Source organism: Anopheles gambiae, chromosome X (genome assembly GCF_943734735.2).
Source record: "Anopheles gambiae chromosome X, idAnoGambNW_F1_1, whole genome shotgun sequence".
Taxonomy (NCBI): domain Eukaryota; kingdom Metazoa; phylum Arthropoda; class Insecta; order Diptera; family Culicidae; genus Anopheles; species Anopheles gambiae.
In genome coordinates, this window is record NC_064600.1 from 7,001,018 (window position 1) to 7,015,239 (window position 14,222).

At 46.3% G+C, this 14,222-nt stretch overlaps 1 protein-coding gene across 3 annotated transcripts; it reads left to right on the top strand.

The window, feature by feature from the left end:
• The first annotated feature begins 597 nt into the window (after nucleotides 1–597).
• Nucleotides 598–3,868, top strand: LOC11175461 (uncharacterized). 3 transcript variants are annotated; one of them, XM_003436931.2, is made up of 3 exons: nucleotides 598–1,055; nucleotides 3,148–3,489; nucleotides 3,555–3,868. In XM_003436931.2, exons 1-3 carry the CDS (start codon nucleotides 813–815, stop codon nucleotides 3,786–3,788), a joined length of 819 nt encoding a protein of 272 aa, XP_003436979.2. In that variant the 5' UTR covers nucleotides 598–812; the 3' UTR covers nucleotides 3,789–3,868. The 3 variants fall into 3 exon arrangements, with proteins under 3 accessions (XP_003436979.2, XP_061516362.1, XP_061516372.1); XM_061660378.1 differs by having other exon boundaries at nucleotides 3,558–3,868; XM_061660388.1 differs by having other exon boundaries at nucleotides 3,561–3,868.
• The last annotated feature ends 10,354 nt before the right edge of the window (nucleotides 3,869–14,222 follow it).

A 14,222-nucleotide genomic window follows, 5' to 3' on the forward strand; every position in this document is an offset into this window, starting at 1 on the left:
GGCGAGGTGTGACACACGCGCCCGACCGCCGATCACTCGAGACGAGCGTCGCATACGTTCCGATGATGCGACCTGGATTGGAAGTGTAACAAGCGCCACAAATAACAAGCAGCGAGAGAGAGAGAGAGAGAGAGAGAGAAAGAGAGAGAGAGAGAGAGAGAGAGAGAGAGAGAGAGAGAGAGAGAACAAACAAAAAAATGGTGGACGAAAAACCAAATATCCTACCACGGACGCATGCAGCTCACAACAAGCCCGGCTTACCGGGGCTATAAAATTGAACTGTAAAAGTTTCCCAGCCGGACGGGTCGGCCCTCCTTCCGGCCCCGGTACCACCTGGGCCAGCGAGCTGGGAGTAGAAATCGAAAGTGAATTAACGTACCCGGAAACACTCGTGTTGGTGTTTTTTTTTTTCCTTTCTGTTTGCCAATCAGTTCTGGGCTCGGATGGGGCGCCATCAACTGCCACGGGATGCCATTGTGTTTTGCGCGAGCATTGGTTGGTCCGAAAATCCGTCCACCCACAACCCTCCCCCCTGCCGGATTGCTGCCGGATGGTGGGGGACGCTTAGCGGGCAGGAGGTATTTAACTGCCGTCCGGTACCGGTACGAGCCTCAGTCTCAGGTACGGTGCTGGACATTCGTGACATTAACAGTAAAAAACAATAAAAAGTTTCCGATCCATTGTTCGCTGTTGCGTTGCAGCTTGGTTGTGGGTGAAAATCCTGTTGTTGAAACCGTGCGTGTGTGTGTGTGTGATTGTGCTCAATTTCCAGTGTTTTCCGGTGGTTGAAAAAAAGAAAAGAAAACAAAAACATGAGCAACCGTCAAGTTCGGCGCTTCGGGCAGCTGTCACTCGTGGCGCTGCTGGCACTGGTTGCCGCCGCGGCCGGCCAGCTCTCCTTCCACAACGATCCATCCCAGAACAGCTTCTCGATCAAGCTGCCCTCCTTCCAGCAATCGTTCACGCGCTACTTCGGCAATCAACCGCAGGGTGCCCTGCTCCAGCAACAGCAGCAGCAGCAGCAGCAGCAGCAGCAACAGATTCCCAGCACACTGGTAAGCGTGGGTGGTGGAAAACACCGTACCCCCTTTTTTATTTGCCGTTTGTTGCCTGAATCGCTGGAAAGTGTGCATTCCCGGAGGTTGCGCGGAACGCATTATGCTTGTTATTACTGTGCACACGCCACCGTGCACATCGGGGAGCATCGTAAACAATACCAATCGGTGTGTTCGATTCCAGTCCCCCCCGAACAACAAGATCGTATCCCTCGCGTTGCGTGCCGTGCAATAGTTGTCAATCCATCAAACCGTTTCCCGCATAATTGCATTACCAGTGAAGAGTGTGCACGGATGCGTCTCGCTTCCGATGCAAATTTCGCCCCCCCCCCCCCCCCCCCCCAAAACAGGCGACGAACACAACAAACTCACGCAAACGGGGACGAAAAGGGAATAAATATCGACTGCACTCTGCTGGCGCGAGAATGTAGTGCGCTGGTAGTCGTTTCAAAGTAGAAATTTACAACAAACACACACACACACACTCACACATACACATTAATATACAGTGGCACTACCTCTCGTGGTAGTCTCTTGGTAGGGTGGCAGGGTGTCTACTTAAATTTTATCTTTTGTGCAGGTAGCCATGGTGCCGCCGATCTCGCGTTTCCCACACTTCCGGCGCTGAACAATTTCCAAGTTGTTGTGCGCTTGTTATGTTCAAATGGTTCCCTGTTCTGACAGAGAGAGAGAGAGAGAGAGAGAGAGATGTGGCAAGAGATGGCGTACCGCCCATTACAGCACTGGGATTGCGCTTTTCTTTTGCTGCTTGCGTGAATCCACCATCCGGGCGCGTAATCAAATGCAACCCCAGGATTGCACAGGAACGGGGTGGCGAGGCGCCGGGCGGTGGGGTGGGCTTGCCAGCAGCACATAAATAGCAATGAGCGGGCGCATGTTCGGTTGCGTCGCCTCAGCTCGCATTCTGCTGCAGCTGACGGCAAGTTGGCCGTCGGCACGACCGGATGTCACCGCACCGGTGCATAAATTGTCAATCTTCTTGCGCTTCCCTTTACTCTCTCTCTCTCTTTCTTGTGCACATTCCCTTGTAATGTAGCAGCAAAAGGATGTTCTATTCTATCTTTATCTTTTTTTGGTGCGCCTCTCCCGCTGCCATTTGCAGTCGGTATCATTTCGGTAGATCGGTGTTGCAGCTTCTTGCACCAAATGCCTGTTTGTGCGTACTGCTGCTGATGGAGCAAAAAAAAAAAAAACGCAACCGGAAATGAACGTACCGCAAACTTACCCCGAAAACGATTGATTCCACCAAACGGAAGCGAAGCGGAATGAAGCGCAAATGTGTTGCCGAAACTATGCTCCATTAATTAACGTTGAGTGGGGGGGGGGGTTTAAATTTCTGGACAGGACGGGCGCTCGCCAGCCAAGGTGGAAGGAGGAGCGCCGGGATGCGTTCCCCCCCCGATACAACCCCCAAAGCTGCAGGCATTGATTTCCTCGCCGAGCTGCGCTCATTAGCAGTGTTGCAATAAAAGTGCATCATTAAAAGTTGCAGCACAAAAACGCCCCGATGAGTTTGCTGGACTTGCTGGGGAGCAGTTTTTAATTGATGTAAGATAATGCAATATTGCGGGATTTGTGGGAAGCATGTTTGATTGTTTGAGCGCTCGGGAACGCTTTTTGCAAGCGATTTTTTATCCTCCGGACTTAATGAAGCTTTGTTTTTGTTGGGATTGATTTTTTTCCAAACATAATTGGCAAAAGAAAAAATAAAATTGATCCGATGCTACTGGCGTATAAAGCATTTTTAGTTTTAATACATTTTGCGATGCTTAGTAGCAGCAAACGATACCTTCAAGTTAGTTTTCAGTTGGAATCTAATTTGTTCTTAACCAGAATTTGGGATCATTTAGTAAGTTTTAGATGTATGAGAAATAAATCTAGCTGTAATGATAGGAGTAAAACCTGATACGAATTCGACAACCAAGATTGTCGATTCTTATCAGGTTTTACTCCCATTATATTATAATGACATTTACATCACGAGGAGTCACGGTGAACCTTGCAGCACAAACAAATTTGTCGTTGCAATGAATTTAACGGATATTTCGTGACATTTTCACCTGCATTCCAGTCCCATCCATCGCTGATCGGCACCCAGGCACAGGCCTATCAGCAGCAGCAGCAGCAGCAGCAGCAGCCCATATACTATCAGCCGCAGGCGCAGCAGCAACCTCAGCACGAAAGTCTGAACCGCTACGTCGCCCAGTTCCCGGACCAGCCGCACTACACCGTCCAGGAGAACTACATCAATCCCAACATTCGGATGCGGCTGCAGCAGCAGCGCCTTCTGCAGCAGCAGCAGCAGCAGCAGCAGCAGTACGCCGCCCCACAGCCCAACAAGTATGCCACCTTCACCAGCTTCGGTGCTCAGCCGACGGCCCCAGACGCCACCGTCTACGCAGGGAACAATCAGGTAAGGACTAGTCATCGGAAAGCTGCAAAGAAAGCGCCCAAAGCTCACCCTGGATTTCTCTGCAGCAGCAGCAGCCACAGTACGAGTACGTCCAGCAGACGGGCGAGGGCCAGCAGGAGCAGACCCAGTACCAGCAGCAGCAGCCGTCCTATTCCGTACGGGGGCAGCAGGCTCCCCAGCCCGGCACGGAGACGGACGCGTCCACCAACGCGGCCAAGCTGATCGGCGTTGCCTTTTCGCCCTCGAACGAGGTGTCGCAGGTGAAGTTTAGCAGTGCGGGCCTCAAGTACAACTTCTAGATGCGCAAAGGTGCGGCCCAACCCCCCTGGTCTGGGCTGGTGGTTAGTGTTAATGTTTCGAATAAAATTATTACCTGTTTGATTTTTTGTTTTGTATGGAAAAGTTTCGTTTCACTTTTGGGGTCCAGAGGGTTCGTTGCTTGCGTTCGGATCGGATCAGTACTTTACTAACGAAGTAGTGCTTCCCAGGTGCATTCTTGCATTCCCCAATAACTGGCCTCCACTACGGCGAGCTTACATCGAAATGGAGTGTGGTATGAAGCATTGAATTTTATTGTATCCTTCCACATTTTTGCTATCGAACGAGAGAAGTTGCGTAGGAGAGCGAGACATGGGCGGCAGAACTTCCGGGAATGATATGCCCAGCGCCCGTCCATCTGTGGCACGCAATCTGAACTGCACGATTAATTTGGAGCCGTTTCGGAGCGCACTCGGAGGGAAATTGATACCTTTTGCAAAAAGCGACGCCCCAATGTCTGGAATTGCGTGCCCCAAGGGATGTACGGTTTCTCATTTCGAATGAATGGGGGGTTTTTCCGGCGAAAGCATTTATTTCCTGTAAACGAGCTGGCAAACGTACCGATTGCGTGGTGCTCCTGCTGGGGGAGTGGGCAGGGCTGGTGATAGGCCTGAATATTTGCATCTGCTTCAGGTAAGGGAGGGCCAAAACCGAGCCAAAAACCAAAAACAAGCAGATTACCGCAGGCACGGATGTACTTCGCATCCAATTAGTGTTCCGGGTGGGAAGTTTTGAAGCTGTCAAAACCCATCGGTGGACGTTTGTGGTTGACGTTCTACAGACACACACACACACACACAACTCATAACCATTCATCCATGGATTACCTGTGCAACTCAATCCCTTTTTATTTTGATTCTGGCAACTTTTGCCACCGATAATTGGACTCTCTCTCGCAATTTTGGGACTCCCCTCCCACTGGAAAGGTCGTCGGACGTCGCCGAATTATTGGTTAAACTCAATCAGCGAATCGTGGCGCGACCGGCCGCCTAATGCACGCTGACAGGATAATGAATTCCCGGGCGAGCCACCGAAGTGACCGTTTTTTATTGGTTAAAAGCATCTTGGTTGTGTTGGCTCTTGCTTAATTCCTCATGGCGCGCTAGGCGTCTTCGCCCAGCGTTAGGGAATGGGTCGGTTTTTAAATTGCTTTTTTTAATTATGAGTCGGGTCGGGTCTTTCTCTCCCTGTGTGGCGGTTCCCGACACGGCCTTACACTGGACAGCGCGAACTCCCGGTGGGAGGATCTTGGTGGAGAGCGTCTACTTTACCGGAGGCGGCCGGAGGGACATCCCGTGGGGTTTTAGTGTAGTGCGTGATGGGAATTGAGTTTAGATGTCGCTGAGTGTCCGTGGGACCGCTGGCCGGCGATCAGCAGCGCAGGTGACATTCGCCTTGATGTTGTGTAGCGCGTGAAGCGCCATCCTTGTGCCAGGCTCCAACGTTGCACAGGCACAGCGACCGCTGCTGCGTAGTTTAAAGTGTCGCTTCACGTTTTCATCACACGCCCCTACCATTTGTCTGGCTGTTACGATCCTTTTTTTTTCGTTTAATGATTTCCAACACCAATAGCCGACTCGGTCCGAACGTTCACAGAAAGCTTCATCGATTGATATTTGAGATTTTTACATTCGATCAAGTTTACCGGGAAAAAAAAAACGGTGCAACTGCAACGAGCTGTGGGCGGTTTCCCAATTAATGGAAGGCTGCTATTTATTTCTGATTCACTTCCGAGCAATGTAGTAACAGAGGGGAACAATTCCAACGGATTTAATGATGCGATTTTTCCAGGTAGGTAGAAATTTAAAACGAATATTTTAATATTTCACTGGCAAAACTGAAAGATTAAAGATGCCTCCAGGCTTGAATTGCCGTGAATCAATACTCAAACCCTGGATATGGGACAAATATATCTGGGAGATTGAGTAGCGTCTGACTAAACCTTAAGCTAAACGCCAATCCATGTGCAATTGTCCGTAAAAAAAGTATTTCAGTTCAAGTTTTTTGTTTAGGAGTTATCTTAGACGACAGGTTGGAGTACCACACTTGCATAGACTGGGTTGTGGCTTAAGATATAGACTGGGTCAATGCTGCTAAAAGACATTTCGTTAACAAACAAGGATCAACTTGAAAGGATTCAAGGATTTCCAAGACCGTAATGCCTCAATGAAAGGCGTCAGAGATCGCCAAGACAACTGTGAGATTGGTTCTGAGGTACGGTCAACGTACGCCACCCGCTGTTATGCTATATACTCTCCAGTGGATGTCAGTTGCGCAGCGGATTGAATGTCAGACCAGATCAGACTTTACTTTCAAGTGTTAAAATGGCCTGATGTTAAGTTTGTCTGTTTCCTCAGGTTGTGTGCATCGGTGGAGGATTCGAGTTTCATCGGCACTGCACATTTGGATTCTACTTGGGATATTCGCTATCTTCGCACGGTTCTGAGAGTAAGTCGCCCATTTAAATTACATTAGGTTCGCCTGCTTCGGAAGATAGTGTCCTGGAACCACCGGATGGTACCAGTGAAACCGAATATATACATGTCGGAGTTGTGTCGTGTTAAGTGGTGAATCAGGCCCATAAGTTGGTTCTTGATGAGCTACGTAAAGAATGCTAGCGAATACCATTATAGTTGATTAAGTAAGGGTATTACCTTGATGGTCTTTCTACCGTCTTTCTCAATCCTCCATGGTCCCATACTGTGGTTAACGATCAACATCTTCATTTGACGTCTGTCAATAAAACTATCCAATGTTAGAGGGAAGGTGTCTGATGTCCCGAAAATGCTACGATTTGTGACTTTTTTAGAGCAATCCTTTCCAGATGTCGTCTCCAGTACACTCAAAGTGTTGGTGGAAAAAAACTCGCTTCAGAAGATTTTGCACCTAAAATGATCAATGTTTCGAATAGACAAAACCCAAGTACGTATTCTCAGATATTGGATGCTCTGATGATTAGTGCATGGAATAGTCGAGAGTTCTGCTCCGAAATAAGTGTTCTGAGAACCAATTTCCAGCCGTCTAGCGGTCCGACTGTTACTGATGCCTAGATTACGAGAATTACTCATACCTCCGATAGTTATTAAACTGCAAATTTTGGAACAAATTCCAGGTAGCGCATCACAGATTTAGAAGTTATCAAAATAACTGCTCCGAGAATGAATTTCGAGCCTTGATGACTGTCTGAAAAACATATATGCCAAATCGATTGCGTAGTTCTGCAGGTTTCTAGAATTCTGTGGGAAATCTGTTCCTGTTCAATTTCAGATTTTACACTAGAGCTTTGAAATGAACAAAAAACCTTTGAAGTTGCGACGATGAATGTCGCAACGCATCTGTGCAGATGTGTAGATGTGCAGATTCCAGGGAAGTCATAAACACCCTTTATCTCAGCGGATGCTATTGACCTTATAAACACAACAAAAATTGTTTGGAAATTAAGCACAATTGTTTCACGCTTTCCCACTCCAGTCCCAGTTCAGCGAGCTATATGTACATTTGAAGAAGGGTTGAATTCACCCCCTCGACTGCCGCCCCATCCCTTCCGTGCAGACTGTTAAATCATTCCCAGACGTAAGATCGGGCTAATCGGTTTCGATTTCTTCGGACGCCTGCTTACGTCATGGCGCGCTACAATCCAAACCGGCGGGCAACGTTTTAGGAGTCGCGTGGCCGCGGCACGTTTCTCGAGCCGTGCGCGTTGAATAATTGATTGGATGAGTCGCTACGGGATCCTCCTGTCTCCCCCTCTATTGTGGTGGTGGTGTGCAATTTTGGCCCGACAGCTTTCTCCCGCTCTTCTGCTGTTGCTTTTGTACAGCTACAGGTGGTGGTGGTGGTGCTGGCGGCACAATTAAGGGACCGATTAAATCGACATTGAGACAATCGCGCGAGGCAACAGGTTGGCTGGTTCTTCCTCCACGCGTTTTTTTGTCGTTGCTTGCTCTGTTCCCAATCCAATAAGAAAAGGTGAGTGCCATTCATTCTGATTCACCCCAGTGCGAGCGAAGCCGCAGAGACATTCGAGACCTTTTTTTTTTAAAGCCGAACGCGAATGTACGATAAATGCGAATGGTGAGCAGTAGAAAGCAAAGCGAAAGCAACAACAGCAACAAAAAACGCACTGAAATCAGTTGAAATTGATTTTACAACTTTTGTGCCCGGTCAAGAGGCGCTCGAGGAGATGCTTTTTTTCTTCTTCTTCTGTGAGAGGATTTCCGAACCGAACCGATGTGGGGATTAGAATGCCCCCGTCGGCCCCAGGCTGACCAGATGAGTGTCACGCTTCAACCTCTCGGGATCGTTTTCGGGGTCCGGTTTTTCCGCTCCGGTTGTGCGTGGGGTGTCTCGTTTTTGTTCTGGACCTTCGCTTTGTGCTAGAGCCAGCAATGACAGCAACAAAAGAAGAAAAAGGGGGGAAAAAAAACTCGCCCAGACCGAAGGTGTTGGTAGGGCTCCCCCACATTGCTGCGTGCAAAGCTGGGCGAGGGTCGCGCTAAAAATAACAAGCGATAGCGTTTCAAGGGAAAATCTCGAATTTCCGTACTGCTCCCACCATCCAACCCACCCACGATTTCCAGGAAGATTCACGCTTTAGAATGGAAAGGAAATTTTAAGTGCTCTGTGTGTGTGTGTGTGTGTTTTTTATTGCACAAAAACCCGGTCTTGTTCTTGGACACGAGGATGTATTCGGGGTTTTGCGCTGTTTTTGGACGGCACAGTTTGAAACACTCGTTCACGGCACGCAACCCAATCCGGATGGGGCAGAATGTAAAAGCAGAACAAAAAAACATTTACACGCACACACACACACACACACACGCACACACATACCACTACAAAGCAAAGTGGGAGAAAAGTGTACCGAGCCATTAATTGCATTTTCATCTGGCGTACGTGACTGGGCTGCAAAAATGTTCCTTTTTTTTTGCCCGGAGGATTTCTATTCGTTGTGTGTTCGGCGTGCGCTTTGGTCGCAACCTTCTGCGCGATCGTGGCAACCGGTGGCACGCCAGCCTTGTTTAGGAGGCAAAACACTATCCGTACCAGGTAAGCGAGCGGCGGGTGTGTAGCCCGGCAATGCAACAGTGCAACATTAAGAGGGTCCGTCGCGGCACGCGCCTTTCCGACGAAGCGATGCGCGCCGGGGACCAATTTAGCAGCGTGTTGTGCGCCGTAACAGGATTTGATGAAGGCAGTATAAAGCAACTGCCCGAATTCGATGGTGCGGTTCGGGTTCAAGGGGTTGCTCCTGCTGGAATCACTTTCTCGATAGTACCCATGTGTTGTTTTGCCATGGTTGAGTGCTAGTATTTTTGTGCTAGAAAAGTGGAACTAATACAGCGCTTAGTAGAAGCCCGGCTGGATCCAACGACCACTTTGGGGACTGGCATCTCCAACAGCTGTTCAAACAGAACATATTGAAGATTCGTTGGAACGTGTCATGTCTCCTGAGGGGATATTGATTCGCATGATCATATCCCGTGCTCCTGTAATCCATAGGTATTCTATTCTATGTTTGTCGATGCTATCCCGAAGCGACGTGTCGAGGGTTTGGCTCTACAAAATGTGTCTTCAGTGATGCAGTTGCGCTTCAAGCAGTTTGGTCGAAAACCGAGTCGTCAACAGTTTCCAATAGTTCCAGCTCATCGAACGGTCTTCTAAGCTTCCCCAATGAGGGTTTGTACAATTTTGAGAAAATGTTAGCGTAGGGCCGTCACTTTTTAATATCAGTTAGGACCTGCTATATACTAAGCGGCACACTTGTATCATATACAGACTCTACCACGTAATCCTATATAGTTCAAGATATCCTTGACTGCTGAACTTGATTGTCGGTTCAGGATACAACGCTTCAAAACATAGGGATAAACAGGGCAAAATTGGCAAAATGGGCATTACAGGGTTTGCCACGCTTTCCATTTTTTTGTGTGTTCCCACAATTTTTTTGGGCGTTTCCCAAAATATTTTGGTTTATTTGTATTGAAATCCAGTCTGACGATATCAATGAATTATGGGAACGAACCAACCACCAATGTGATGTTATACGATGGATAAATCGTGAGACGAGTCGAAACTATAACAGGAACCGACCAATAAATCGTGGGATAGCCTGTATTTCACTTACTTACTTACTTATCAGGCGCAACAACTCCGAATCCGTACATCTCGTATAGCTCGTCATTATAGCGGCTCCTACATTGTCTCTGCACACATACGGGATCCACACAAGGATCCTTCTGAGCATCTTCCTCTCGAACGTGGCTAAGAGGGTTTCGTCAGATTTGGCCAGTGTCCATGTCTTAGAGGCCTATGTGACTCTCGGTATTATATAGGTGCTATATAGTCCCAGCTTCGTACGTCGCGACAGGTTCTTTGAGGCGAACTGATTTCTCAGGCTATAGGATGACCGGTTGGCAGCCAGCATTCCTGCGCGCAACTCAGCTTCCAAGCTTTTGTCGTCGCTGTCCTTTGACGCGATGTAGGTGAATTCTGGGACGACTTCAACAGTGCGTCCACCTATCTGTACGTCACGTCTAGGTATGTTTGGATTTGTTGTTGGTAGGGCCGCTGATGTTCATCAGTTCGGTCTTAGCCTCGTTTATCTGCAATCCGAGGTTCTCTGCCACCTGCTCGATCCCTTGATAGGCTTCTGCTACATAGGAGAGCCGATGATGATGAGAACCGTAGACCAATGATGTCTATATCATCAGCGTATGCCAGGATCTGGGTTGACTTATAGAAGATAGTTCCCGTAGTCTCCACCCTCGAGTCGCGGATGGCCCTCTCTAGCGCCAAGTTAAATAGGAGACAGGCAAGCCCGTCCCCCTAGCGCAGAGGTTTGGTGGTAGCAAAAGGCCCTGCGAGTTTTCTATCCACCTCCACCTGGCAAGTGACGTTGGTCACATAGTCATTCTAACTAGCCTTATCAGTTTGGCCGGGATTCCAAAAGAGCACATAGCTTCATCGTGTCGTGTCTGTATTCAGGCATCTTCTCCAAGATCTGGCGCATGGTGGAGATCTGATCAGTGGTTGAATTTCCGTTTCGGAATCCTCACTGGTAGTTTTCTTTAACGTGAGGGATAAGACCTGAAGGATCAGGAAGAGTATTTTGTAGGCAGTATTCAACACCGCATTGTTTCACAGCTAGTATAAATTCCAAGGCTCAAAATGTATTCATTGGAGTGTTCTATGAGCACTATGTATCTTTTATATTCCTGCATTATCAAATAACTAAAAAATACAAAATAATATTTAGTAGCCTATTGGATGTAGTATATAGCAAAGCATGACGTAGATGTAAATGTAGCAAAACAATTGATTGCGTATTTTGATTAATATAACAAAAAAATAAAAATAAAACATACTTCACCTGGGGCAAAATGGGCAGATGCTTTTGACATGTAGCACTTGGTGAGACTATGGTGTTGTATGTGTCCACACAATAAGGCTAACAAGCACAGTTTCAAAAGGCTCGATTTTGTCAATTGAAACGTGAACAAAGTGTTTGAATTTTTATAATATATGTTTGGAAAAAGTTGAAGCGCCTTCCTAAACAGCTCTATTCAAAAGAAAGGAGGGGAATACATTGCATGAAACAAGCGCAAAAGCTTTGGCCATTTAACTAAGCGCTGCTGTTGTGGCCCATATTGCCCCAGTCTTTAGACGTTTCACATTTTGTTTACATATGCCCATAATGCCCCAGGGCTATGGTTTGTTTTATATAAGTTTATGTCATTTGCTATTTTAGCCCCTAGATACATTGTGAAGAGGCTGTAGGTTACTACGGCCTACTCCGTCTGGTGGAATGTATTGAGGGGGAATTTAAATCCCGAGCATCAGCCTTGATAAAGGCTGGACCTCCGATATAAGTCTCCATTATGCTATCTGCGGAACCTATTACAGAAGTCTTACTGCTCTTAAGGAGAAGTTATCTTCTCAATAAAAGCAATGTTCATCAAAAACTTGAAGAAATAATTTAGTTAATTTTCGCTGGAATTCTAACTTGATTAGTTAGCGATACATACGTTTTCTTCTACAATTCTCGTTGAGTATACACTATTCCCACTGGACTTTTAAATGGAGTTTAAATGGGATTTCTGGTTAATGGGGAAATATATGTAGTGCGTGTTGCCTATGTGTGGGCGTTATTAATTCATTAACTAACCTTAAGGGTGTGTCATGCCTGTAGTAAGAATAGTTGTGTTTTGTGGAAAAATTATTCAACTTCTTAATATGCCCATTTTGCCCTGCTTTCCCATACAGTAAAGAGAATCACAGTGTCTGTTGGTGTCTACTCAACTCTTTGGCAGAGCCCGTAGTATATACGACCTAGGAGGCTCTAACTAATAACTTCCATTCCGTTGCATATGTTATAAAAGAGTGCAATGACTTGTTTGAATTCTTCTTAAAAAAAAAAAGAAAAAAAAAAATAAAAAAAAACTTCTTTAAAACGATAAATGTGGGTAGGCATGTCTCGCCAGAAAAAGCAGCAAAAAGGAGCTATCAGAAATTAATTAAAACGTGCCATTAAATTCCTGGAAAGCATTGATGCGTTAAATGCGTGCATTCCATCTCGTAATTACTCGCTGAAGCGCTTCCAACACAAAATGTGTTCAAATGATTGCCTGGTCAATCCCTTTTCGATGGTGCTGCATTTTTGGCGTGAAAATGCACCCGCAAATGCACGTCAAACGGCTGGGAAGCAGCAGCAATATTCGAGCCGTTTGCTGCTGTGTGTTTCGTGTTTCGAAAACATTAATCAAACAATGCGATGGTAACAGTTTTCTTTTTGTGTTTTTGCTCCTCTATCGTTTGCAAATTATCAACGACGAGTAATTACTGAACGACCTCACATTCGCACGTTCCACTGTCGCTTCCGCTGCGCCGAACGTTTCATTTCCCGTCTGTTTATTTCCCTGTCGATCAGTCTTATCATTATTTATTTGCTATATCGTTGGGCATGCGGGGGAAATTACCAATCGTAGAGAGAAGGGAAGAAAATAATACGTTTCTTTCCTGCCCATAATCAACACAATCGAAATGAAACACGCTCACCAGGGCTTTGTTCATCGCGGATAATAAAAATAGGTAATGCGTACACGGCTTTATTTTTCGTTCCAATCGTTTCATGTGTGTTTTTGTTCGTTTGTTTGTTTGTTTTACAAAGTTCTCTAAAGGTTGGAGCATGTGAACAACTGTGTTTTAGTGTGTGTGTATGTGTGTATTTGCCTTTTTCCTTTTTTTTTTTACTAGGAAGATCAGTATGTGTTTCCTGTTTCCTCCATCCTTCTTTACAAATTTATCACCGAAATTTCACTAATTTGCTTTAAATGTGTTTCCTAAACGTGCGTGTGCTTTTGCAAATGTATATGTGAAACTGTCTGTCCAATATGTATGTATGTATGTGTGTGTGTGTAAGGAAACAATTCTCTCGCACGGAGCAGTGTGTGCGTACGAAGACAAATGGGGGTTTGATGAAGGTTGTAATACCTTTTCCGGACGTTAGTTTGTTCTATTTTTTTTTTCAGTGTAGAGTTTCGAGTGATCAATCAAGCACACACATACACACACACACATACACGCGCTCATACAAATATACGACTCACGCATAATGGTTAGATTTGCTACGAACAATTTTGGAGAGGGGTTTTTTTTGTGTTGTTCAGCTAGTATTTGTTTGTTTTGATTTTTGTCCATCTCTGGACACACTCACACATTGATTTTCTTCTGCGCCCACCACCCTTCCTTTCTATTGGTTACAAATAGTCCTTAGTTTAGTATTTTTTTTCCTTAAACAAACAAACCCGAAAATAAAACTATTTTCCAGTCATTAGTCGCACCCGATTCGGGGGCGCTTCACTTGCTTCGTTCGATTGTGTGGGTGAGAGATAAAGAGTGGTTAAAAAGGTTCCGAAAGCGTTTGTCGTTTCCCTTCAAACAGGAGCATTAGATAGAGAAAGGTACTAGAGAAAGAGAGTGAGAGAGAGAGAGATAGAAACGGGAGAAGAAGAAGGTAAGAGACTGGAAAGCGATCCGTGCGTTATTAACAAGATGTTCTTCTACACTCTGATCCACTCCACAAAAACACTTTCTCGCTGTTGTGGCGCTACTTCCGCCCGTTCTGAAACCAATCAATACTGTTGCGCTATAAAATGTGTTACGTATAAAGCCCCCCTTCCCCCTCCTTGCACCATCGATCAACTCGATGCGTTCGATGTTATTTGACTGGTTCGGTTTTTCGGGGGCTTTTTTTGTTCGTTTTTTTTTTGCACACCCAATTATTTAGCCCCCAAAAACGAAAGGCTTGGCTTTGAAGCTGAGCTACTCTCTTACGTACACAAATTGGCTGACCAGCTTCGGGTATAGCCTTCCCCTGCCAGCTTGCTGTAGCAACAACAACACACAACACTGTA